The following is a 26381-nucleotide window of genomic DNA, read 5'->3' on the forward strand; positions in this document are numbered from 1 at the left end:
CCCACCAGCAATACATGAAAGGGCCATTTGCTCCATATCTTCACCAACAGTTATTTTTAATTTTAGCTATTTTGGCAGGTCATAATCATTTTCCAGGTCTATTTTCATTGGATATAGAATTCTTTGTTTTCAGTTATTGTCTTTCAGACCTTTGAAAAAAAAATATCCAATTTTCTTCTGGTTTCATCTGTTTTTATTAAAGTCAGTGTCAGTTGTGTTGCTCTCTTGATATTGTGTCATTTTTTCCTCTGAGTGCCTTCAGGATTTCTTGTCTTTGAGTTTCAGCACTTTTTGACATACGTAGGTGAAGTTTTCATTGGATTTATCTTGTTGGGCTCATAGTATTCTTTGCATCTGTGGTTTGATATTTTTCAAGTTGAAAAATTTTCAACAATTATCTCATCAATATTGCTTTTGCTCCATATTCTCTTCTCACATTCTCAGACTACTGGTACTTGTAGTGTAGGGTTTGGTGGGGGGTTTTTTTTCCATCTTTCATACACTTTACTGTATTTTTTATAATTTTTCCCCATGCTTCAGTCTAGGTATTTTCTTCTAGTCCTTCATTAATTTCTTTAATCTATTTTTTCTAACTAATTCTAATCTGATTATAAATCTATCTATTAAGTTCTTGATTTCAGTTATTACCAATAGGTTTTGTTTGTTTTACTTTTTCTATGCTGAAAATGTTAGGTTTATTTTATTTTCTTAAACTGGTTAGACATAGTTGTTTTAAAGTCCACTTTTAATGACAATAACAGAGTGGAAAGTTGATGAGTTTATAGCTGGTTAAGGCTCTTCAGTGTCTTCACAGTGTCTTACTGGAGTTGGATAATGGATTCTACTTTTGTGTATAAATGAAACATTTCCTAATAAAGTTAAAAAGAAAGCTGTCTGATAAACATTCCCTGGAGCACCTGCATTTCTCTTCATTGTCTTTTAGCTTCATTGTTGGTAATACTGACTTGTCTCATTGTGTGCATAGTTTATGTTTTATTGCATTCTAAATACTGTTTAGTGAAGTACTATAAATAATTTACGGCTCTAATTCAGAGTCAGCAAACCTGCAACCCAGGAGCCAAATCCAGCCATGTCAATTTACGTACTTATTGTCCATGGCTGCTTTCATGCTACAGCAGCGAACATGACAGAGACCTTGGCATGTAGACCTACAGATATTTACTGTGTGGCCCTTTGCAGAAAATGTTCTCCAATGCCTGCTCTACATGTTTTCCTCCAGACACGCAAACCCAATCCCCCTACCACTAACTTGTGATACTTGTGAGTAAAAATCTAAACTATCTTTTCTAGTTTAGATCTGTGTCCACCCCAGTAGTCTAACACCTCCCACTGCCTTTACCCCAAACCTGTGTTTACAATCTTTGTGCCTTTTTGTTGTTGTTGTTTTGTTTTTTACTTAGGGAATTGGCCAGACTCTCCAGTACAGTGTAGAAAAAGAAATGTTAAGAGTAGACATCCAAAACTTAAAAAAAAATTAATTAAAATAAAGTGGACATCCACACCTTGTTCTTAGGTAATTACTAAAATTAAATAATAACAACCAAAATGTTTATGAGAATGTGGAGGATTTAGATATTTATACATTTCTTTTGGGAGTATAAAATATTGGACTTCTTTGGAGGACCCCTCATATTAAGTTAAACATATATCTACCTTATGACCCAGCAATTCTACCCATAGTTATTTGCCCAAGAGAAATGAAAATACATGTTTACAAGAAGACTTGTGAAAAAGTGTTTACTACAGCCTTATGCATAATAACCAAAAACTTAAAAGCCACCCAAATATTTTTCAACATAAGAATGGGCAGAGAAACAAGATGGCGGCATAGGTAAACATCTAAACTGCTGCCTCGCACAACAATTTCACAACTACAACTAAAAAACAAAACGGACATCATCCAGAACCACAGGAGGGCTGGCTGAGTGGAAATTCTACAACTAGAAGGAAAGAGAAAAGCACACTGAGACTCAGAGGAGCTGCAGGAGGCAGAGGTACTGAGACACGCGCGTGGAGAGGACTGGCAACTGAGTGCGCGGCTGGCTTTCTCAAGCGGGAAGGAGACAAAAGCTCCCGACTGTGCTGAACTCCAGTTCCAGGTGAGACTCTGGGGACCCAGACTCATACGGGGTGAAATTGGACTGTCAGGAAAGAGAAAAGCACACTGAGACTCAGAGGAACTGCGGAAGGCAGAGGTACCGAGGCGCGCGTGGAGAGGGCAGGCACCTGAGTACGCGGCTGGCTTTCTCAAGCAGGAGGGAGACAAAAGCTCCCGACTACACTGAACTCCAGTTCCCAGCGAGACTCTGGGGACCCAGACTCATTCGGGGAGAAACTGGACTGTCTGGCAGCAGGCGGAACTCAAGGGCAGCTTTCTCTCAGAGGTGCTTGCAGTGATTACCACGGGACACTGAGACACAGGGGCCTATTAGGGCAGGGCTGATGGGAAACCAATGCTGTCTGCTCCGCCCTGAGACTCCGCCCCATCCAAGCTGAGCACAGAGGCTTTTGCAAGTCTTCTCCCATAAGGGTGTCTCCAGCACAGTTCTCCCAGTGTAGACACAGCTGATCCTCACAGCCAATTGGCCTGGAGGTCAATTCCTCTCAGTGATACCAACAACAATCAAGGCTTAACTACAAGACTGTGCACACAGCCCACAAAGGGGTGCACCAAGAGTGTCCACCTAGCCCTGACCAGTTTGGCTCAGTGGATAGAGCGTCAGCCTGCGGACTGAAGGGTCCCAGGTTCGATTCCGGTCGAGGGCATGTACCTTGGTTGCAGGCACATCCCCAGTGGGGGCTGTGCAGGAGGCAGCTGATCGATGTTTCTCTCTCATCGATGTTTCTGGCTCTCTGTCCCTCTCCCTTCCTCTCTGTAAAAAAATCAATAAAATATATTAAAAAAAAAAAAAAAGAGTGTCCACCTATGCTAACTGGGGAGGCTGAGCCACTGGGCCCTATAGGACACCTAGCACACAAAGCCACTCTATCAACTCAGGGAAGCAGCCAAAATGCAGAGACAAAGAAACAGATCACAAACAAAAGAAATGGAGGAAAGCAAACAACTGGATATAGAGTTCAAAACCACCGTTATAAGGTTTTTCAAGAATTTTCTAGAAAAGGCCGATAAATTTAGCGAGACCCTCAAGGATATGAAAAAGGACCAACTAGAAATTAAGCATACACTGACTGAAATAAAAAATATTATACAGAGACCTAACAGCAGACTAGAGGATCACAAGAATCAAGTCAAAGATTTGAAATACAAAGAAGCAAAAAAAACTCAACCGGAAAAGAAAAAAGAATCCAAAAATATGAAAATAGTGTAAGGAGCCTCTGGGACAACTTCAAGCATACCAACATCTGAATTATGGGGGTGTCAGAAGAAGAGAGAGAGCAAGATACTGAAAACCTATTTGAAGAAATAATGACTGAAAACTTCCCCCACCTGGTGAAAGAAATAGACTTACAAGTCCAGGAAGTGCAGAGAACCCCAAACAAAAGGAATCCAAAGAGGACCACACCAAGACACATCATAATTAAAATGCCAAGAGCAAAAGACAAAGAGAGAATATTAAAAGCAGCAAGAAAAAAACAGTTACCTACAAGGGAGCACCCACACGACTGTCAGCTGATTTCTCACCAGAAACTATGCAGGCCAGAAGGGAGTGGCAAGAAATATTCAAAGTGATGAATAGCAAGAACCTACAACCAAGATTACTCTACCCAACAAAGCTATCATTCAGAATTGAAGGGCAGATAAAGAGCTTCACAGATAAGAAAAAGCTAAAGGAGTTCATCACCGCCAAACCAGTATTATATGAAATGCTGAAAGGTATTCTTTAAGAGGAAGAAGAAGAAAATTTTAGGTAAAGATAAAAATTATGAACAACAAATACATATCTATCAACAAGTGAACCTAAAAATCAAGTGAATAAAAAAATCTGATGAACAGAATAAACTGGTGAATATAATAGAATCAGGGGCATAGAAAGGGAGTGGACTGACAATTCTTGGGGGAAAAGGGGTGTAGGGGTGTGGGAAGAGACTGGACAAAAATCATACACCTATGGATGAGGACAGTGGGGGATGGGTAAGGGCAGAGGGTGGGGTGGGAACCAGGTGGAGGGGAGCTATGGGGGAAAAAAGAGGAACAATTGTAATAATCTGAACAATAAAGATTTATTAAATTTAAAAAAATAATAACATTCCAAAAAAAAAAAAGAATGGGCAGCCTTGGCCTGTGTGTCTCAGTGGTTGGGCATTGTCCCTTGCACCAGGAGGTTACCGGTTTGATTCCAGGTGAGGGCACATGCCAGGCTATGGGCTTAATCCCTGGTAGGGGGCATGCAGGAGGCAGCCTATCGATGTTGCACTCTCACATCGATGTTTCTCTCTCCCTGTTCCTTCCTCTCTCTCTAAAAATCAATAAACTATTTTTTAAAATTTTTTAATTGACAAAGTGTGATATAGGCATACAATAGAATACCACACCGCAATAAGAGAGAATTAACTGCCAAATACAGCAGTGGGCAAAAGTAGGTATACAGTTGTGAATATGTGAAACAGTTTATTCTTGTATTATTTATTCATTATTGTATTATTTCCCATATGAACAACTGTAAACCTACTATTGCCCACCCATGTATAGATGAATTTCAAAAATACTGTTCAGTGGAAAAAGCTAGACAAAATCAAGTGTATAGTTTGTGGTTCCCCATGCATGAAATCCAAAGACAATCAAAACTGACCCATGATATAGAAGTCAAAAAGGGCTTGCCTGGGATAGGTGCAAGAATAACTGGAATGTACACAAGGGGACTTCTGGGACTGTGGAAATACTCTTTATCTTCTTTTGGGCAGTAGTTACACAAGAATATGAAATGTCAAAATTTATTGAACTGAAAACCTACACTATGCACTTTATTTTATGTTAGTTATACTTCAGTAAATATATGCAGTGTTTTTAAAGCCCTGTGATATAAACATTGAAATTATTCCTGGTTTTCAAATGAGAGAACTGAGGCAAAGAGAGGTTAATTGACTTGACTAGTGATATGCAGTTGGTGGCAAAACTAATAAGCAAAGTTGAACAGTCTGGCTTAGAAGTCTTCACCCTCAGTCAGTATACTGCTCTTGTCTCATACACTGGGGCTCAGCAAGTGTAATTCTAGGACTTCAGCCTACAGATAAACTCACATAGTGTTCAAACACAAGGTTAATAATTGTGCAGTTAATAATTGCAATATTGTTGATTTAGTGGGGTTCTGATTATATAAATTGTAATGTCATTCAATATCCTCCTATATAATAAAGAGGTAATATGCAGATTGACTATCACTCCAACACACAAGGTGGCAGCCCCCATGTGGTCAAAGATGGCCGCCTCCATGTGGACACAAGATGGCTGCCACAAGATGGCCAGCAGGGGAGGGCAGTTGAGGGACCAGGCCTGCAAGGGAGGGCACTTGTGAGTGATCAGGCCTGCAGGGGAGGGCAATTAGGGGTGACCGGGCTGGCAGACGAGGGCAGTTGGGGGTGACCAGGCCTACAGGGGAGGACAGTTGGGGGGGACCCAGGCCTGCAGGGGAGGGCTGTTGGGAGGACCAGGCCTGCAGGGGAGAACAGTTGGGGGCAACCAGGCCGGCAGGGGAGGGAAGTTAGGGGTGACCGGGCCTGCAGGGGAGGGCAGTTAGGGGCGACCAGGCCGGCAGGGGAGGGAAGTTAGGGGTGACCGGGCCAGCAGGGGAGGGCAGTTGGAGGTGACCAGGCCTGCAGTGGAGGGCAGTTGGGGGCGACTGGTCGGCAGGAGAGGGTAGTTAGGGTGACCGGGCCTGCAGGGGAGGGCAGTTAGGGGTGATCAGGCTGGCAAGGGAGGGCAGTTAGGGGTGACCGGGCCTGCAGGGGAGGACAGTTAGGGGCGACCAGGCCAGCAGGGGAGGGCAGTTAGAGGTGACCAGGCCGGCAGGGGAGGGCAGTTGGGGGCGACCAGGCTGGCAACGGAGGGAAGTTAGGGGTGACTGGGTCAACAGGGGAGGACAGTTGGGGGGATCAGGCCTGCAGGGGAGGGCAGTTGGGGGCGACCGGGCCAGCAGGGAAGGGCAGTTGGGGGCGACCAGGCCTGCAGGGGAGGGCAGTTGGAGGCAACCCGGCCAGCAGAGGAGGGCAGTTAGGGGCAATCAGGCCACAGGGGAGCAGTTAGGCGTCGATCAGGTTGGCAGGGGAGTGGTTAGGGGGTGATCAGGCTGGCAGGCAGAAGCGGTTAGTGGCAATCAGGCAGGCAGGCAGGCAGGCGAGCGGTTGGGAGCCAGCAGTCCTGGATTGTGAGAGGGATGTCCCAGATTGGAGAGGGTGCAGGCTGGGCTGAGGGACACCACCTCCCCAACCCCCCCGTGCATGAATTTCATGCACCAGGCCTCTAGTAATATGATAAAGGAAAAAACAGCTTAAGAAATTTTATATATTTATGTTGATCTCAGTATAGTATAGAGTAAAAAAAATTAAAATATGTAGTAAATGCTACCATCTGTGTTAAAAAATAAAGGAGAATGCAGGGGAAACGGTATATACATGTGTTTGTATAAACCTGAAGTATTTTTGAAAGGAGGCATAAGAAGCTGAAAAGATCCGTTTTCAAGGTGAGAAATTGAATGGCTGGGAGAAAGGGGTAGGAGGGGGACACTTCAGTATATATCCATTTTGTACATTTTGGGTAATGAAGCATGTGAAAGTATTACCTATTCAAAAAATTAATGAATACAATTATAATTTGGAAATAACTGAAATAGCTCATCACACACACAGTTGCCTGAGCTGACAGCAGCCTGCCTCAGACTTTCAGAACTCTCCCTCCCCTTATACCAGTCAATACCTGGTGCTTGTGTGTACCAGCCTCAGTGTTCCTTCTTGCTCATCAAACCTACCCCATCTTTCTCCCTTCCTTCTTTCCTTTTCTGTCCAGTTCCTGCCAGCTGTCCTTGCTCTCAGCATCCTTAGTATCCCCCAGTTTTTGCCTATCTATTTGTTTTCACTTCCACCCCGTAATGTCCGTAAAAATACAGATCCATCTCCTTCATGAATGGGTTGCTAAGGGCCTGGTGTCTAGCAGAGGGGCCCCAACAGCTTGCTTCCAGAATTCACCTTTAAAACATCATTCCTTCCTCCCCCCTCACTTTCATTTTTCCCCCCTCACTTTTAGCTGTCTTTCCATATCATCACTGTGAGATGACTTTAGATAGTGCACAGATGAACATTTAAATTTTCATTGCTATTTTATTGTCTACTAGGAAAAATAAAACTAGTCCATGAAACCTATGCGTTTTTTAATTTTACCAATGTTATTATTTAGACCAGGCTAAGTTTTTAAAAAGGGTGATTTTTTACAATATTCAGTAGTAAATAATTCAGATGGAACACAGATACAGGAGGCATGGTACCCGTGAAGCCCTGGCCTTTGGGGAGATACTAACTTACTGGGAAGTGGGCCTCACAGAAAGTACACGTCCATCAGTGCTAGAGTGCAGTGGCTTGCTGCCCTTCATCCACTATCTGTCCCTGGCTGCCTGGAGACATTTTTGTGGTCACCTAACTATATTCATTACCCCACCCCACCCCTGTCTTGTCCCCATCTGCTCCCTCCTTAACTTCTGGGTTTAACTCAAACTTGACCTCTTCTCTGAAATTCTCCCTAGTGTATTAGTTTTCTAGTGTTGCTGTAACAGATTTTGGCAAACTTAATGGCTCACAGGAACACAGATTTATTATTTTACTAGAGGCCCGGTGCACAGATTTGTGCATCAGTGGGGTCACTTGGCGTGGCCTGTGGGGATTGGGCCGAAACTGGCAGTTCAACACTGCCTGCCACTCCTGCCTGCAGCTCCTGCTTATCCCAGCCCCACTGCGCCTGCTGTGGGCTTGTGCCCAGTCAGTCCCGACCAGGAGAGGCTCACATCGCCGCATCAGTGCTCACCAGCCGTGAGCCCTGCATCTGGCGCCCGTAGGTCAGCTGAGCAGTGCTCCTGCTGTGGGAGCACACTGACCACCAGGGGGCAGCTCCTGCATTGAGTGTCTGCCCCCTGGTGGTCAGTGCACGTCATAGCAACTGGTCGACCCATTGTTCGGTTGCTTAGGCTTTTATATATGTATAGATTAGAGGCCCGTTGCATGAAATTCGTGCACTGGGGTGTGGGGAAATCCCTCAGCCTGGTCTGTGCCCTCTCTCTGTCCAGGACCTCTCAGGGGATGTTGACTGCCAGAAGTCAGACATTCCTCATGTAGTCTGGGGCTCTTGTAGTCCGGGACCCATTCCTCCTTACTGCCCGCCTGCAGCGGAGGCAGGAGAGGCTCCTGCCACTGCGCTCGCCAGCCGTGAACCCGGTTTCTAACTGAGTGGGCTCCCCCTGTGGGAGCACACTGACCACCAGGGGCAGGGGCCAGCTCTGCCCCTGATGGTCAGTATGCGTCATAGCAACCAGTTGTTCCACCGTTCAGTCAATTTGCATATTACAGTTTTATTATCTACTAGAGCCCCGGTGCATGAAATTCGTACACATGGGGGTTTCCCTCAGGCCAGCCTGCACCCTTTCCAATCCTGGACCCCTCAGGGGATGTCCAACTGCTGGTTTAGGCCCAATCCCGGGGATCAGGCCTAAACCGCCAGTCGGACATCCCTCTCACAATCCTGGACTGCTGGCTCCTAATCACTCACCTGCCTGCCGGCCTGGTTGCCCCTAACTACCTCCCCTGCTTGCCTGATCACCCCTCACTGCCTCTGTGTGCCGGCCTGATTGCCCCTAACTGCCCCCCCTGCTGGCCTGGTCGCCCCTAACTGCCCCCTCCCTGCCGACCTGGTCACCCCTTACTGTCCCTCCTGCTGGCCTGGTCATCCCCAACTGCCCCCCTCCCCGCCGGCCTAGTCGCCCCTCACTGGCTGCCCCCCCCCCCGCGCCAGCCTAATCACCCCCAACAGCCCCACCTGCCGGCCTGGTTGCCCCCAACTGCCCCCACTGCTGGCTTGGTCACCCCTTACGGGCCCCTGCCGGCCTGGTCACTCCACACAGCCTGCTGTTCAGTCACCCCGTGCAGCCTACTGTTCAGCCTGCTCTTCAGGCGATCAGGCAGGCCGGCAGGGGAGCAGTTAGGGGGCGATCAGGCCGGCAAGCAGAGGCACTTAGGGGTGATCAGGCAGGCAGGTAGAGTGGTTAGAGGCGTCAGGCAGGCCAGCATGGGAGCAGTTAGGGGGCGACTACGCCGGCAGGCGGGCAGTTAGGGGGTGATCAGGCCATCAAGCAGAGGCAGTTAGGGGGGCAGTTAGGGGGCAACCAGGCTGGCAGGGGACCAGTTAGGGGGTGATCAGGCTGGCAGGCAGGCAGGCGCGTGGTTAGGAGCCAGCAGTCCTGGATTGAGAGAGGGATGTCCAACTGCCAGTTTAGGCTGCATCCCGGATGGGGCCTAAACCAGCAGTCAGAAATCCCCCAAGGGATTGGGGAGGGTGCAGGCTGGGCTGAGGGACCCCCGCCCCCCCCCCCATGCACAAATTTCGTGCACCAGGCCTCTAGCATAGGATGATAGTGGAAGTTAGAAGTCTGAAATCAGTTTCACTGGCTTAAAGTCAAGATGTTGACAGAGCTGGTTCCTTCCAGAGGCTCTGAGGGGAGACTTTGTTTCCTTACCTTTTTTAGCTTCTGGTGGCACCCTTAGCCTGTGGTCCTTTCATCCTTCTTCAGGGCACATCATTGCAGTCTCCTGTTCCATCTTACATCCCCTTCTCCCTGGCTCCAACTGCCCCTGGTCCCTCATATAAGGACCTTTGTGATTACATTGGGCCCACTAGATAAATCGGGCTCCTTACCCATCGAAAGATTCTTAGTCTAATAGCAAGTTTCCTTTTGCCACAGAAGGTAATGTAGCCATAGGCTCTTGGATCGGGGTATGAAAGTCTATGGAGGAATAGCCATTATTGAGCCTTCTGCACCTGGCATTCCCACTCTCTTGGGTACTTACATTGGGCTTTACCTCTGTGCTCCCACAACTCTGTCCATCGTTTGGTGTCTCATTGAATGTCTGCTACCTGAACAGTCCTCCCACTGTGAGCCTCCTGAGGGCAGGAATGGGGTTGTACTTACATTGACAGACTGTGTTCGTGTGGTCAGGTAGAAGGCCACATATTTGAGGAAGTAGACCAAGAAGTGCAAAATGGTGATTGTTAGAAGAACAGTGGAACCCAACCAGAGGCTCCCAGTAAGAAGGATTAAATGGGATCATGTATAAAAGAGAAGAATACCTAATAGTAATGACTACTTAGTCGAGGCAGCTAGTTTCATCATCGGTTCTGTTGATTTTATTGTTTATGATGTGAAAGGTTATATATTATGTTATTCTTGACAAACAGGAAAGAGGAGGCTAAACTCTTTGTTATTAAACACTTATATTTAAAGAATATAAATATGTATCTTTATATTTAAAGAAATCTTTTGTGATTTGAAATATTTTCCCCAAAGTTTTTAGGATGACAAAAATGTAGAAACTACTAAAGGATTTGCTTGGGATGACCATGAACTTGTGGAGCAAGCCACCATCTACTACTGTGCAATGCTCTGGTTTGAGTGGGTGGTGACTGATTACCAGGAAGCATTGTGCAGAGTGAGACCTTAACCCTTAGATCTTGTTAGCTTAAGAGATGGTAGAGTTTAAAGGAAGGGTTAAAAATACACATGACTGTGGAACCCACATTAAGTAACTGAATTTACTGATCCTCATAAGACTTCTGGCTTTTTGAAGCCACTCTAACATAAGACAGATGTGCCTTTATATTCAGCTAATTCTCACTGAGCACCTGGTAAATTCCTGGCACCATCCTAAATTCTCCTGAATGCCCCTTGGTGTGTTCATTAAAGGAACTACTAGATTTCATGTACCTTTTGTCTCCATCCTGGTGTATTCAATGGTGTTTCTATCAGTGTATATAACCTAGAGATCCAGGCATTGTTTGCATGAGATTTAGAGTTGTTTAGAAGTTTCAATCTTTTGTTCATTTTTAAATGTATGAGTTATTCATCCTTAAAAGGCACCATATGTCATTTTGGGGATGACAGCATCCCATGTGCCACTCCAAGAAAAGGGCTTGCAGTCAAGAGAGGTCCTAGAATGTGAGGGCAGGGCACACCTTGTTCTGAGAGAGCCAAACAAGTCTACTGTAGTCAAAGAAAAGAAATTCTAAAACATTTCATGGCAAGTATTTTCATTGGGAACACGTACTGTGACCAGAGATCATGACTACTTGGTGTGCATGAAAGTTATATTTTGAGAATGTCATGAAAAATGGAGAAGTCTATGAAAGGCACTCTAGCTTTAGGAAATAATGCTAGTAGGGATTTTAGATTAAAGAGGTAATAAGATCTGCCTAGGCAGAGTGAAGAGCGATGGTTGAGTAGTGAAAAATAAGGTTATCAGACAAGTAAATGGCAGGCTGGAAAATAAAAATGTATCATTGGGATGGCAGGAAGCCATTGCCCGTTTTTCAGAAAGCAAGATATGGAAGTTATCATACCCTCCCCATCATTTAACTTGAATGGTAAAGGAGTGATCCTAGAGTTCAAGTGACAGTGGGAAGGAAAAATTGTAGTAGTCTCACTTAAAGATTAGGGTCCAATTTATGAACTTATATCAGGGATTGAGGTTCAAGTGTAGATTAAATATAAAATGAAGAACCAGACAGTTCTACAAAATTGGATGCAAGTAACAAAGGACATAAACTGTTGTTGCAGACCACTTTCAGTTCTGTGGAAGGCAGACCGCATGTACTAATTGAGAACTTGGAATTTGGGACTTTTGTGGGGGTGGGGTGGAAAAAAGTAAGCGCTATCTTTATCATTTTCAGTATGAGGTGGTGATTAGAGTTTAGATGGTACAGCTAAGCTAAATTCAATCAGATTTAGAATAGTGCTGTCCTCAGCAGATAAAAATATGAGGCTATGGGAGGGAATTCAAGTGAGTCATTCTGCCCCAGGGCTAGCCCAGAGCTCCCTAGGGACCATTTGGAAGAAATGACTAGGCAACACCGTATCTCATATGTGACGCTGCATTCAGGCGTTACCACTACATAGACAAACTGAATCCATATGTTAAGAAGGATGAAGTGGTTTCTTCTGGTATGACAGGCCAAGATTTCAGACTCTCAAAAATCAACAGAGATGCCAATTGCTGTTAAGGAGGCTTTGGTGGAGCTCAGAGGTGGCAAAGTGAGGGAGGTGTGGTCATCTTACCATAGCCACCTGAGCTGGATCCTGGAGGTGAGACCCAATTCTACACATGAGCCACCAGCAAAGAGACCCCATCTATTAGCACTGCTTCTTCCTTAGCAAAATCCAAGAGTGATGGAAGGAGATGGAAGGACTGGTAATTCTTCACTGTAGCTCCTGGGTTTTGCCTGTTGCCTACCATAGGGGATAGAACTGGTGGTTCAGCAGGCAGGAAAGACTTCTCTGGGCATAATTAGCCCTGGCCTAGAGGCCACACAGCCAGCTGCAGTTAGAGAGCTGCCATCACCTCCGATCTCAGCTCTGCCTGCACATCATAGGCAGTGCTCCAAGAAGGGCGTAGCCAGAACATCTTAGAGTTGTGAGAGTAAAGACAGCAACACGGCAAATATTCTGTCAGAACTCTAGGATAGCATGGAGGAGGGAGATAAGAAGTATAGCAAGGGCCCTAACCGGTTTGGCTCAGTGGATAGAGCGTCGGCCTGCGGACTGAATGGTCCCAGGTTCAATTCCGGTCAAGGGCATGTACCGCGGTTGCAGGCACATCCCCAGTGGGAGGTGTGCAGGAGGCAGCTGATCGATGTTTCTAACTCTCTATCCTTCTCCCTTCCTCTATGTAAAAAATCAATAAAATATATTTTTTAAAAAAAAAGAAGTATAGCAAGGTCCCTGCCCTCATGGAGCTTACATTTCTCCTGGATGAGTGAGAGCTTGAACAAATAAATTTTAAAAAAACAATACATAAATAAGCTGATCAGACAGTGTAGTAGTGCCCTGAAGACAAAAGGGGATGATGTGTGTGTTGCAGAGTGAAGTTGGAGTGGGAAGCTGCCTCATTTGGGTGGACCACACAGCTTTCTGTGATCTTTGGCAATTGTCCTGAGACCTAAAGAATGAGGAGCATCTTGCCACAGGAGAACTGGTGGAAACGCATTAAGGAAAAGTCTGTGTGAAGACAAAAACAGGAGCAATTAGAAGGATTTTAGACTGTGAAGAGGCGACTAATTTGACTGCAGTGGCCGTGGCAGGATGTGCTGGGATCATGATCTAGGGCAGTGGTCGGCAAACTCATTAGTCAACAGTTTGCCGACCACTGATCTAGGGAAGGGTAATGGGTGAATTAAAAAAAAGACATGTTGGATTCAGCTAAAGTCAGAAAAGGAAATCCTAGTCAGTGTGAATGGAAATTTGTTGCTTCTTAAGTTGGGAGGGTTGACTGGGGAACTTTTTGGAGGATTTGGGGTTTCTAACCTCTATTTTCTCTGCAAAGCCAGAAAGGAGCTATTGTCCTGAAAAAGGAGGGTAGCAGAAAGTGGTAGAGAGTTGAAAAGCAGTCATAAGAATGTGGAATAATTGCTGTATGGGATGAGGGGCCTAAGAGGTGGCCCAGCAGAAATAGGATCATCTCACACTGGCCCACACAGCTTTGTGACTTTCCTCAAGCAAGACAGCCATCCCCACACTGGGTGGAAGAAGCCAATGGAGAGGCTATTTGGGGCTATTCTGGGTGGTTGAGACAGGACAGACAAGATTCCTAAAAAACTGGCAGTGTGGGTAAATGATGCTGATGATCAAAGGACAAGAAGCCAACGATGTAGACCCAAGAAGACCCAAGTGGAGAGCTTTGGACACAAGAAGACCTTGGTGTAGAGAGGAAAGGTGTGTTGAGGTAACTATGGGAGGAGCTGGAAGGATGGCCTGAGGTCAGAGACAGGAAGTTGGGTGTAATCCTTTCAGATACTTTCATTATATGACAGCTGCCATTCTGTCTTTCCCCTGAGTTATGAATCTGTACTTCCATTGAGGGGAAAATGGTTGGCAGGTAGGTTGAACTTCAGTGAATTTTGACCATATAATGAAACGTTTCCTTTTAATTGTTACATATACCTTTCTCAGCCTTTTGTCTACTGCAAGTATATTTCTTCTCTTGTTCTTTGCACAACCATAATGGATGTGTTGGATGCCTAGGCTCTGTTAATAGGCCTCTTTTGGACACCTGTTGTCACTCTCAAATGGAACACCACAGCCATAATTGATGGAGAGTTGAGTTGCAAGCTTTTAGGACTAATTGTAAAGTCTAAACTAAAATGTTTCCTGGAGCTGCTTTTAAATAATAATAATAATAACAATAATAATGATAATACCTTGTGTAGGTATAGTGCTTTACAACATACAGAGCACTTTCATGACATCATATCATTTAATTTTTACAATAAACGAGTCTGATTGAATGCTTAGATCTCTCCTGAGTGAGAAATAGTGCTGCACGTCCTGATTTAATCATGGTGAGTTGCCAAAAGTTCTCAAAACAATAACCATTTATTGAGCACCTTCTATGCATAAAGCACTTTACTAAGGATACCTAGGGGTACATTTCCAGTAAATAAATATCTGGTAAATAGTACCTATCCAAAAATGTGATCTTGCTTTCTAACTTCCTTTCCCTTCCTCATCACAGTCACTGTTTGGGAGGCTGCTTGCTAGACCATAATTTATATAAATATTGCCAGGAATTCAATTGTAGCAGAATTTAAGTTTTTTAAAACTAAGGATTCTGATACTTAGCTGAGCTCAGTGATTCTTCAGAGAGCCATTCTATTGATTTCATCTAGTACTGTCTTAAAGTTTATGTAGCTATTACAGGAATCTCAGAAGTATTTCAAACATCCATTGTATTTGGAAGTGCTTGAGTGGGGTATTCAGGGTATGGTTCCAACAGTGCAGCAGGGCCCTTGGCCCCAGGGACTTAGTATCCAGTAGAAAAGGAGAAACAATTATCTCTGGGGTCTTTGATGTGTTGAGCCTGGGGGACAAAGGACTCCCAAGAGGGAACTATCTGGGTGCATTGGGGGGTAGAAGATAGTATTAGAGTCAGGCCCAGCCCCAGAGCAGGACTAAACCTATGTTCAAGAGCCCCTAGAGTGTCCAAGCATGTGCTCTGGGCCACCGTGGCACCTCAGAGATTCTCCAGAAGGTATGAGACACCCCCCTCCAAATAATAGGATCCCTACTTCATAGGCCCCTGGGCAGAATGGTCCCTCAGGATGAGTGATATAGCCTGCACACCATCATTCCTTTCCCACTGAGGACTGGGTCAGGCCCTGATGTGGTCCATTAGGTCAGCTAAGGGGCTATTTTGCTACTGAAACAGAGGTGATCACCAGGGTGTGGCTTCTCCAGCCATCTTCCTGCTCCTTGTCTGATGTCTTACATTGGCTCTTATTTGGCTGTACATATGGCCATGTAGTTTGGGAATGGGAGAGCACAAATCCACATGGCCTAATATTTTTAATAGAGTACTAATTTTCTATTATAGAAAGTTCTTCCATGTTACCATCTTTTAAAATAATAATTTCTGTATTTTACAAGGGAGAGTATTGTCTGGATTACCAAATTATACAAAGCTTAGGCAGTCACAAGCCAAAGCACACTTTCTTTTTTGTGTTGGGCAGATGTGCGTAATGCTTTATTTTGACACAGACTATGCAGCCAGTATCTGATCATCTCATAAATACTCCAGAGGGTACCACAATGAGGACAGAGTGTGGAGCAGGAGCCTGGAGCGTTAAGTCTAAGTGATGTTTCCGACTGGGGCTGGCAACATGCTTTAAATAATTGTATTCTGATCATTTAGGTCTCTCTTTATAGGGCATCCTTTATGACCAAGACTGTCCAGTACCAAAATGAGCTACATAAATTCCTAATCTGGGATACAGCTGGACAAGAACGAGTAAGTCACTCTTTAATTTACTGTGTGTTTTTCTGAGGCCCAAATAAAACTCCAACTAAACCTTTGATGTCCCTGTCGTTTTCACGTTACCCACTTCTCTTCTGCGTGCCTGAGATACATTTATTCCTGTTTGCGTAGGACAGCCTTTTTCTTTTCAATTAGAACCACAAAGTCCACTGATGGATAAAGTGGTAATGGGTACTGAGGGCATTTTTATACTTTTTAGTGTCTTAAAGTAAATGCTGACTAACGGGCTTGATAAAATCCCACTTAGAGCATGGTGTGCAATTTGGGGCTCCGTCCTCCCACAAAGATAGAAGAGAATTAGTGGCAGAAAGGGAGAGCTAAGCACATCTCATTTATAGCTGCCTTTTAAAAGCTAAAGAACGAACTTTACAGCATATAAAGTTTGAAATTTAAGTGAAATGGATGAGCTAACACAGTGCTTTGCAATAGGTACTTAATAAGTGCCTGATGATAAAATTGTCCAAGATGGTTATCTGCTTAAGGAAGAGCCTAAACCAGACGTGGGAACTGGGCTGAGGCATCACAGTGCAGAGTGGAGATGGGATGAAGCCCACCCAAGTCATACAGGAGTGGGGAGGTGGGTGGGAGAACACACACCTGCCTGCTGCCTTATTTTACTCTGGGCCCTAAGTCTAATTTCCCTGTCGAGGGGTGTCTGGCAGCCACCCCATTATTCACCTGCTGTTTAATTTTGTTTTCAAACAGTACTATCAAATAGAACATCTGATGGATGCACAGTGCTATCTTAAGCTCTTAAAAGTATACCAGAAGTAATCGGAAGAAATAGTCTGTCATCACCGTCTTATCTAAGACAGCAGAGATACTGTGTGTGGTATAAAACCTGACAAAATCATCACAAACAAACAAAGGAAACAAAACAGTCCTTATTGTTGTCCTGGACATAGACACCATGCATCTGTACAGATTTAATGACCTAAGTTTGTCTGTTAGCTTGCTTCTGTTGGTTTTAACGCTGGATGTCATACCCTGTGTCAATTGCTCATCTGATATCCAGCTCCTAGTCTCCCCCATGCCTTGTACTCTGTATCTGCATGGCAGTGTTTAGGACAGCTAGGCCTTTGCTAGCCATCACTCTTCCATCCTTCCCAAGTGTTGCTTCCACAGAGCCTTCCTTAACATATCTGTAGGCACAGTTGTGGTGTCTGTTCTATTAACCAAAAACTCATGTGGCTCTTCATACTGATAACATATGTACCCTTTCACTGAATCCCAAGTTTCAGTTACCCCTCCCATATATTTTATGATACAGCAATACCCTCATCATAAAGAATCAGGCTATAGAGTCCATGATGCTTTGAGTCAGTATACACAGTGATGTGGAGCATCTCTTTTTTTCTAGACCACAAAAAAAAGAGTTAATAGTGTTTATGCCTCCCTTGCTGCTGCCATAATAGCAGAATCCTATTAAGATGTTTTTTGTTTTTGTTAATCCTCACCTGAGGATATTTTTCCATTGATTTTTTAGAGAGAGTGGAAGGGAGGGAGGGAGGGAGGGATCAATGTGAGAGACATATTGATTGGTTGCCTCCCACATGTGCCCTAATTGGAGTCTAAGATTGAACCTGCAATCCAGGTTCATGCCGTTGACCAGGAATCAAACCTGTGACCCTTAGGTCCACAGGCAGACAATCCAACCACTGAGCCAAACTGGCTAGGGCTTAAGTTTTGTAATTAGCTAGTTTGCCTGCCTTTTCTTTCCCCCACTTCCCATTGATTCTGCACCAGGAATAGTTGCTCTGAGGTATAAGGCTGCCTCACCCCTACCTGAAGCTCCATGTCTTAGCCAGGAGCTTGCCCAGGGAATGTAAATGAGGAGCAGGCAGGGGTCAAGAGAACTGGCTGGTAGGACCCAGACCCATTGGGAGACCTGAGAGGAGGTCCAGCCTATGGTTGCCAAGCCACTGCATTTCAGAAAAGTTAAACATGTAACAGTGAATCACAAACTGTTTGAAGTACTGTGAGAATCGTCCAGGACATATCTGTGAGCTTGTTCTGATGCCAGTTTGTCCTGGGCAAGGCCTCCAAGTCCCTGACTATGCCAGCCTCGGCCAGAGTTTCCATTTGCACCTCCTCCAACCAGTTATCCTCTAGAACCCAACCAATGTACCCTACAATTTCATACCCTCACACCCATGAACTATTGTTTCCTCTGCTTTGAATACCCCCTCCCACCTTAACCTAGAAAACTTGCCACTCATGTCACCTCAGGGGAGGGTGGATTTTCCTTACTGTCCTCCTGTTCTCAGGTAAGTACCCACAGTGCTGTACACCCACATTGCCCAAACCTGAATCCAGAGGTCGTTTTTGACTCCATCCTCCCCCTCACTCCAAATAGATCTCAAATCGTTCACTTCTCTCCATCTCCACTGCCAGCACCATGCTCTCAGCCACCTTTAGCTCCCAGCCAGGTGTTCCTCCCTGCTATCTCTCTTTCCAACCCCCACCACACTATATCACTGCTCACAGGACTCAGAGGAGTCTTTTGGAAGCATAAATCAGACCTATTATCTTCTTGCTTAATACCTTTCACTATCTTCCTGCAGCTCCGCTCCAATAGCCAACCTAGGACCAGTTGCCTACAAAACCTGGCATGGCCTGCTCTGCCTTCTCTCTTCGCCCATCCTCCCTCTCACCCACTGAGTTGCAGCCCACTGGTCTCCATTCAGTTCCTCAGACTGCCCACCATGCCTTTACGCACATGGAGTCTTCTGCAAGAACTTCCTCTTTCCTCCACTAGGTGCCTGGCCAGCTCTCCTTACTAACCTTTTTGATTCAAGTTAACTGTTATGCCCTCAGACCCCGTAGCTAATAGGGCCCCAGTTCATTCTCCATCAATGTCCTTGATTTATTTTCCTTAGAACCCTCATTCTAAGTTGTAAATACATATCTGTCTACTCACCTTTAGTGGCAGTCTCTCCTCCAGACTAAGCTTGGGAGAGCTGGGACCTGTGTCTCGCTCACTCGCTGCTATATTCCCACTGCTCGAATAGTGCCTGACCTAGAGCTGATGTGCAGATACTGGTCACCAGTCATTAGATAAACTCTTCAGCACATCTCTTTGTAGTCTGAAGAGTCTTTGATTGCCCTTATCCATGGCATTGTACCTGTTTCCTTACTTGTTTATCTTCTGTTTTCTGTAGTAACGAGATTCATTGTGGAACCAAAGTCATCGTAAAATAAAAACCCTTTTGGGTGAACCCCATTTTGACCCTTGCGACTGTCTATTAGTTTGATGGTCCAGTTGCAGTGGACTGCCAAGTGATTCATTAAGTCAGTGGAAGAGATTCTGGAGAACTTCACAGGTGTTGTGCAAAGCCAGAGATGGTCGGATCTTCTTAAATGAAGTGATGATGATACAATTGCTTCAGAAGATAATGATTTGTATGTAGAAGGGTTGAGAACCCTAAGGAAAACTGGTGGAATCCTCAAATAGTTTTATAAAAATTATCCTTTTTAAGTTGGACCAGGAGAACCGGGATGAAATGGAAGCTGTCACCTTGTACCAGCAGGCGGTTTCATCAGAAGAACCAGTCAGACTACCAGTCAGCTTGGCTTCAGTGTTCATTCAGCAAACTAGCTTCAGGGTGCAGTAATAAACCTAAGTTTTTTTTTCAAATGTCAGATTAAATGACACTTGTTTTTATAACTTAAAATTTATTTTCTCAAGACAGAGCCTGCCAGACCTTTTTGTCCCTATTTTCTGTCCTTAATGACTTCATTTTAGGTGACATATTTTCAGTCATCCTTCACTAACAAGGTTTTGTACAGTATTCTGGGGGCTGTGCACAAAGCACCATTAACCAAAGTCCAGTAGATACTGTATCCAGCCCTTAAAGATTTATGCTCCTGATTCCTCACGTGCTACTTGGACAACTCTTTACAGAGGTAACACCAGGAAGGCTCACTTATTGTCACAGTAGTCATGGAAGGAACTGTTTTTGGGTTTTAAATCAGGAACAAGTGCAGTAGCTTAGTATCATCGAGAGCTAAAGTCAACACTGGCCTGTAGGCTAAGTCTTGTTAGCTGCTTGTTTCTGTAAATAAAGTTTTATTGAACATAGCCACTCACTTAATTTGTTTACATATTGTCCTCAACTACTTTCACTCTTCAGTAGTACAGTTGGGAAGTTGTAACAAAGATCAAGTTATCCGCAAAGCCTGAAATATTTAATACCTGGCCCTTTCCAGAAAAAGTTTGCTGAGCCCTTATCTGGAGCCAGATTTGGAGCAGAGATGTGCGGACATCCTTTGAGTCTCTGTTTAAGCTGCCACCTTCCTTTACACAAAAGAACATGAAAAAGTTTCAATGTCATTAATGGCAGAGTGGCTTGTAATGGAGTCACCCTCCCACAGACAACAGTTCTATGGAAACTGGACAACACATTAAACAGCATCTATCAGAAGGGACTGCCAGATGCAGCTAGAGACTCCACTGGGGAAGACCCACATTTTTACAGTTTTTCCCAGGAGGGCACTCCCCAGTCCATGTGGTACAGGGTAGCTAGGACTCAAGTAGAAAGCCTGTCTGTTTAGCTTGTGGCATTTGAGGACAGACTTTAAGGCTGCTAGAGCAACAGAGAAAAGAAGAGGCAAGTCCCAGAAAAGGGGAACCGAACAAGTAGGGAAGCCCTAAAATCCTCTTATAAATTCCCATCAAGGCTTTGCCTAGCCCCAATTGTGAATGCACGGGGAAGACACCAGGGCCCCCAACAGAAGGCACAGCTAGAGAGGCGACAAGACTGAGCAGAGGTTGGGCTGCTGCTCGTCGATCACAGGAAACAACGAGTTTGGGGTTTGAGTCCAGTCCTGCTGTGTTGGAGGGATTGGTAAACACCTTGGGCTTCCATTGAAACCTCAGAAGGATCAGGCCTCAGGAGCAGACACCATGTCCGAGGACTAAAGACAGACTCAGACAGACTTACCCTACCCACTGGCAAAACCAATCTCACGATGAGTAGTCAGCAATTTCACACTCCTCGGAGAAGGTAAAGATAGTTTAAGTTGTTCAAAGATTTAAGGAAAAGTAGTCTTATCTACTTTGTACAGATGGGGAAGCTTGCACAGAATGGAAACTAATAACCAAATGGAAATAGTAAAACTGAAAACTGTAACATCGAAAATGAAAAATCTGCTGGATGGGTGACAAAAATGAGCCAATCAGAAGAACAGGGGAAGAGTGGGAAAATAATGAGCATAATCTCAGTACCATAGGGACAAATCCACACAGTCTAACATTTGTGTAACTGAGACCCAGGAGTGGGGAGGCAGGGGACAGAAAAAAAGGATATTTCAAGAAATAATGGCTGAAAATTTCCCAAATCTGGTGAAACACATTAACTCACAAATCCAAGCAGTTCAGCATACCCATTAGTACAAAGAAAACTACCTTGAGGTGCATCATAGTCAAACTGCTGAAAACCAGAGTTAAAGAGGAAAAGCTTGTGAAAGCAGGCAGAGATAATAAACACGTTATGTACAGGGGGACAGTATGAGTGATGGCTAACGTCCCACAGAAACAGGCTAGAAAACTGTGGGACAGCATCTCTAAAGTGCTGAAAGCAAAAAAGTCACCCTGCCAAATTATCTTTCAAATATGGAGTCAAAGTAATGACAGTTTTAGAATAAACGCTGGGAGGATGCAGCAGCAGCCCCAGAAGGGCAGCAGCCCCAGAAGGGTTTCCGGCTGACGGGTGACACAAAGTGATAACTCGGACCCACAGAAAGCAGTATATAAAAATCCCTTTTCTCAACTGATTTAAAGGCTACTGACTATTTACTGCAAACATTACAACAGTGGATTGTATAGTTTATAGTGTATATAGATTTAAAATACTAGTATTTGACAACAGCACATAGGACAGTGGGATAAAAAGAATGAGACTCTTGAAAGGTTCTGGTATTTTACATGGGGTAGTACATTTTTAAACTCTAAATCAACTGTGGGGGTGTGGGGGGAATGTATATTGTAGTTATACAAGCAACCACATAATAAGTAATACAAGAAGGTATAGATAAAAAGCCAATGGACAGATTATTAAAATTAAATACTAAAAATATTCAGTTCATGCAAAAGAGGGAGGTAAAGGAAGAACAGGATTTTTGAAATGGAACAAATATAAAACAAATAGCAAAATGGTGACATAATATCAGTAAGACCAAATATATCATTAAATATAAAGGAACTGAACATTTCACTTAAAAGGCAGAGGTTATCAGCATGGGTTGAAAAGCAGGATCAGCCATGTGCTGGCTGGCAGAGGACTGCCTTAAATACAAACAGAGATAGCTTGAAAATAAAAGAATGGAAAAGGATAGTCCATGCCAGTCATAAGCAAAAGAAAACCATTGTGCTTATATCAATATCAATGGCGTAGATTTAAAGACAAGGGTTATTGTCAAGGTTAAAGAGGAGCATCAGGGAACTTGCTGTGTTTGTAAAAATGTTTACTATCTTGGTGGGATGTTTACATGGGTGCATTCACATATGTCATTTTATCAAAACTTAATATCTTTTATCAAACCTAAGATCTTTGTACTTTTCTATATGAATTTTACCTTCCAAATTAGAAGGTGAAAACAACAACCTTGTAAAAATGTTGCCGTGTGGTACATCAGAAATGAAAGCTAATACCATCCCTTTGTCTCGCCTGTACACTCCTTCTTTCCTTGGAAGTCAGCCCATCTTCCCCACCCAGGAATGCAGTTCCCTCTAGGTAGCACTTTCTTGCTCCTAACCTGTATTTTTTTGTGTGTGTTTTTTCTCTGTAAAACAACATACTTTACTGGGAGTTATCAGGCTTCCGTCCAGAGGCAGGGGTCTTTCTCACAGATACCAGTGAAACTTCCTATGACATTGGGTTGCGGTCTGGCTTTAGTTTGGTATCACCCCATACTTAACAGTTCTTACTTGTGTTTTCACCAATTCTGGCTTTTCTACAATATGCAGGCGCTAGGCCCCAGAGAGAAAACCATGTAAACAGGCTACCTTACCTTCCCTCATGGAGTTTACAGTGAAAATTTCACTTTCTTTTGTAAAACTCAAATGAACATGGAAGTTTAAAAGCCAGAGGTCAAGCTCATTAGGTGAGAAGTTGCAGACTGTCACCCTGTATGTGAGTTGTGCTGTGCAGCAGATGTTCAACTCTGCAGACAGTTCCTACCTGAGGTGAGCTAGCCACCGGAACAGAGAGCAGGGTGGGAGGACAGTGGGAGCCCATTCTATGTCAGATCCGGTTTCAAACGTGAGGTGTAAGACAAAGTTCAATTACAGGTAAAATCTTCTCTTTAAATTTTGGCATCAGTCACTGAATGAGATGCTTAAACCAGCACATCCAAACGACCAGAGAGCCCAGGTGACTGGGCAGAGAGCATCAACATAAAGTCTCACACTGATTGAGAGACATGGCCAGCTACTCAGCCTAGCCCTTTAAATTGTTCTTCCGCTCCTCCTTCCTTCCCTTCCCTGTCATTCATCCTTCCTTCCCTTCCCTGTCATTCCTTCTTCCTTCCTTCCTTCCCTTCCCTGTCATTCCTCCTTCCTTTCTTCCTTCCCTTCCCTGTCATTCCTCCTTCCTTCCTTCCTTCCCTTCCCTGTCATTCCTCCTTCCTTTCTTCCCTTCCCGGTCATTCATCCTTCCCTTCCCTGTCATTCCTCCTTCCTTTCTTCCCTTCCCGGTCATTCCTCCTTCCTTTCTTCCCTTCCCGGTCATTCCTCCTTCCTTCCTTCCTTCCTTCCTTCCTTCCTTCCTTCCTTCTTTCCTTCCTTCCTTCCCTTTCCTATCATTCCTCCCTCCCTCCCTCCCTCCTTCCTTCCCTTCCCTGTCATTCCTTCTTCCTTCACTTCCCTTCCCTTCCCTGTCATTCCTCCTTCCCTCTTTCCCTTCCCTGTCTTTCCTCTTTCCTTCCTTCCTTCCCTTCCCTGTCATTCCTCCTTCCTTCCTTCCTTCCCTTCCCTGTCATTCCTCCTTCCTTTCTTCCTTCCCTTCCCTGTCATTCATCCTTTCTTCCCTTCCCTGTCATTCATCCTTCCTTTCTTCCCTTCCCGGTCATTCATCCTTCCTTCCCTTCCTGGTCATTCCTCCTTCCTTTCTTCCCTTCCCGGTCATTCCTCCTTCCTTCCTTCCTTCCTTCCTTCCTTCCTTCCTTCCTTCCTTCCCTTTCCTATCATTCCTCCCTCCCTCCCTCCTTCCTTCCCTTCCCTGTCATTCATCCTTCCTTCCCTGTTATTCCTCCTTCCCTCTTTCCCTTCCCTGTCTTTCCTCTTTCCTTCCTTCCTTCCCTTCCCTGTCATTCCTCCTTCCTTTCTTCCTTCCCTTCCCTGTCATTCCTCCTTCCTTTCTTCCTTCCCTTCCCTGTCATTCATCCTTCCTTTCTTCCTTCCCTGTCATTCATCCTTCCTTTCTTCCCTTCCCGGTCATTCCTCCTTCCTTTCTTCCTTCCCTTCCCTGTCATTCATCCTTCCTTTCTTCCCTTCCCTGTCATTCCTCCTTCCTTTCTTCCCTTCCCGGTCATTCCTCCTTCCTTTCTTCCCTTCCCGGCCATTCCTCCTTCCTTCCTTCCTTCCCTTTCCTATCATTCCTCCCTCCCTCCTTCCTTCCCTTCCCTGTCATTCCTCCTTACTTCCCTTCCCTGTCATTCATCCTTCCTTCCCTTCACTTCCCTGTCACTTATCCTTCCCTTGCCTTCCTTTCCCTTCCCTTCCCTCCCCTTCCCTTCCCTTCTCTTCCTTTCCCTGTTATTCCTCCTCCTTTCCTTCCTTCCCTGTCATTCCTCTCCTTCTTCCTTCCCTTCCCTGTCATTTCTGTCCTCCTTCCTTCCCTTCCCTTCCCCATCATTCCTCCCCTCCTTTCTTTCCTTCCCTGTTATTTCTCTCCCCTCCTTCCTTTCCTTTCCTGTTGTGTGCAGGGTGGGAGAGGGGGTGATGAGTGGGAGGAAGCTTTATATAGAGTTAAATTCATGTAAATGAAATTAGATACCCGCATTTGGGAATTGCCACCTGCATGGAATTAGACAGAAATGGAGTTATAGACTCATCCCAATATGGAGGGTTGATGTGTCCTCATTTCTGGGGTACCATCAGCATTCATATGACAGGGTCTTCTTCATGACACCCCAGTGCAGCCGCTTCTCTAGAGAACTATTTACAGCATGTTTTTTATCTCCTTGATGGTTTAAGGAGCCGAAGTTTAAAGGACTATTGAACAAGTGAATTTGGGAACTATAACATTGAGTTCAATTAAAAAGCCTTTTTAGCTGAAACAATTGTTTATAGCACTATATTTAATTCCTATAAAACTGTATTCTAAACTATCTTCTGAGAGACATTTCAGTGTTACATTAGAGTTGTTGCCTTTGGTAATCACTGCCTCATTTGCTTTAAAGCATCATGTCACCTTGGGCTTAGAAGAAAGATTACCTTTTGTGTAGGGATAATGGGTTTAAGAGTCTAGTAAAAAACTTTAACCAGTTTTCCCAATTTTGTTGTTTCTTTTTCTCTGCAGTTCCGTGCCTTAGCGCCCATGTACTATCGAGGGTCGGCTGCAGCTATAATTGTTTATGATATCACAAAAGAAGTAAGACCTGTATTGTGTTCCCCAGACTGCTTTGAAAACCCTCTTGGTTGCTTAGCTCTCCAGTTGCTTTCCTCTTGTGTGTTACAGGAGACCTTTTCAACATTAAAGAATTGGGTAAAGGAGCTTCGACAGCACGGCCCACCTAATATTGTAGTTGCCATTGCAGGAAATAAGTGTGATCTTATCGATGTAAGGTAAGTTATTAGAACAGGAGATTACAATGCTGATCATGTGTTCCTTTTCTTACCAAGCAATATCCAGTTCAAGAATCTTGCTTTTACTTTATCTCTGACGTTGAAAAATCCCTTTTCGTTGTGTGGCTGGAGTCCTGAAGTTTCAAAGTAAAATTAAGAGTTCAGGCATTTGGAGCCAATTAGGTTATGTATGTAAACAGGTAATTTATTTAACATTGGTTGCATCAGGCTTGACATTATCTGAGCTTAGCTCCCATGAAATAGTATACTGGAATGGGGAAAGCAGGTTGCAGGAAAGCACATTTGTTAGAAGTTTCTGTGGACCACATCTGTAATTCCCATTGCAGGGCCGTCACTTTGGTGAGTGGGGAGAGAAACCACGGCCATTCTCTCATCATTCCACTGCATGCATTGCTAGCAGTACATTTTTGTTTTGTTTAACCACAGATACAAGCCATTCGTGGCATCCTTTGTCATCATCAGTCTGCTGAATTACTGGTAGGTGGGATAACATGAAGCTCTGATGGGTCACATTTCTGATTTGCAATCGTTGCCTTTC

The 26381-nt window shown here is 44.5% G+C and overlaps 1 protein-coding gene across 2 annotated transcripts in view; it reads left to right on the top strand.

The window, feature by feature from the left end:
* Positions 1-26381, top strand: part of RAB22A (RAB22A, member RAS oncogene family) — a 59231-nt gene that overhangs the window by 19950 nt on the left and 12900 nt on the right. For both annotated transcript variants that reach the window (XM_080685039.1, XM_080685038.1), the window contains exons 3-5: positions 15927-16008; positions 25557-25628; positions 25716-25822. In XM_080685039.1, coding sequence (XP_080541165.1) covers positions 15927-16008; positions 25557-25628; positions 25716-25822 — 261 coding nt within the window. The remainder of the gene's footprint in view (positions 1-15926; positions 16009-25556; positions 25629-25715; positions 25823-26381) is intronic.

This window comes from Plecotus auritus, assembly GCF_963455305.1.
Source record: "Plecotus auritus genome assembly, chromosome: 8".
NCBI classification, from domain to species: domain Eukaryota; kingdom Metazoa; phylum Chordata; class Mammalia; order Chiroptera; family Vespertilionidae; genus Plecotus; species Plecotus auritus.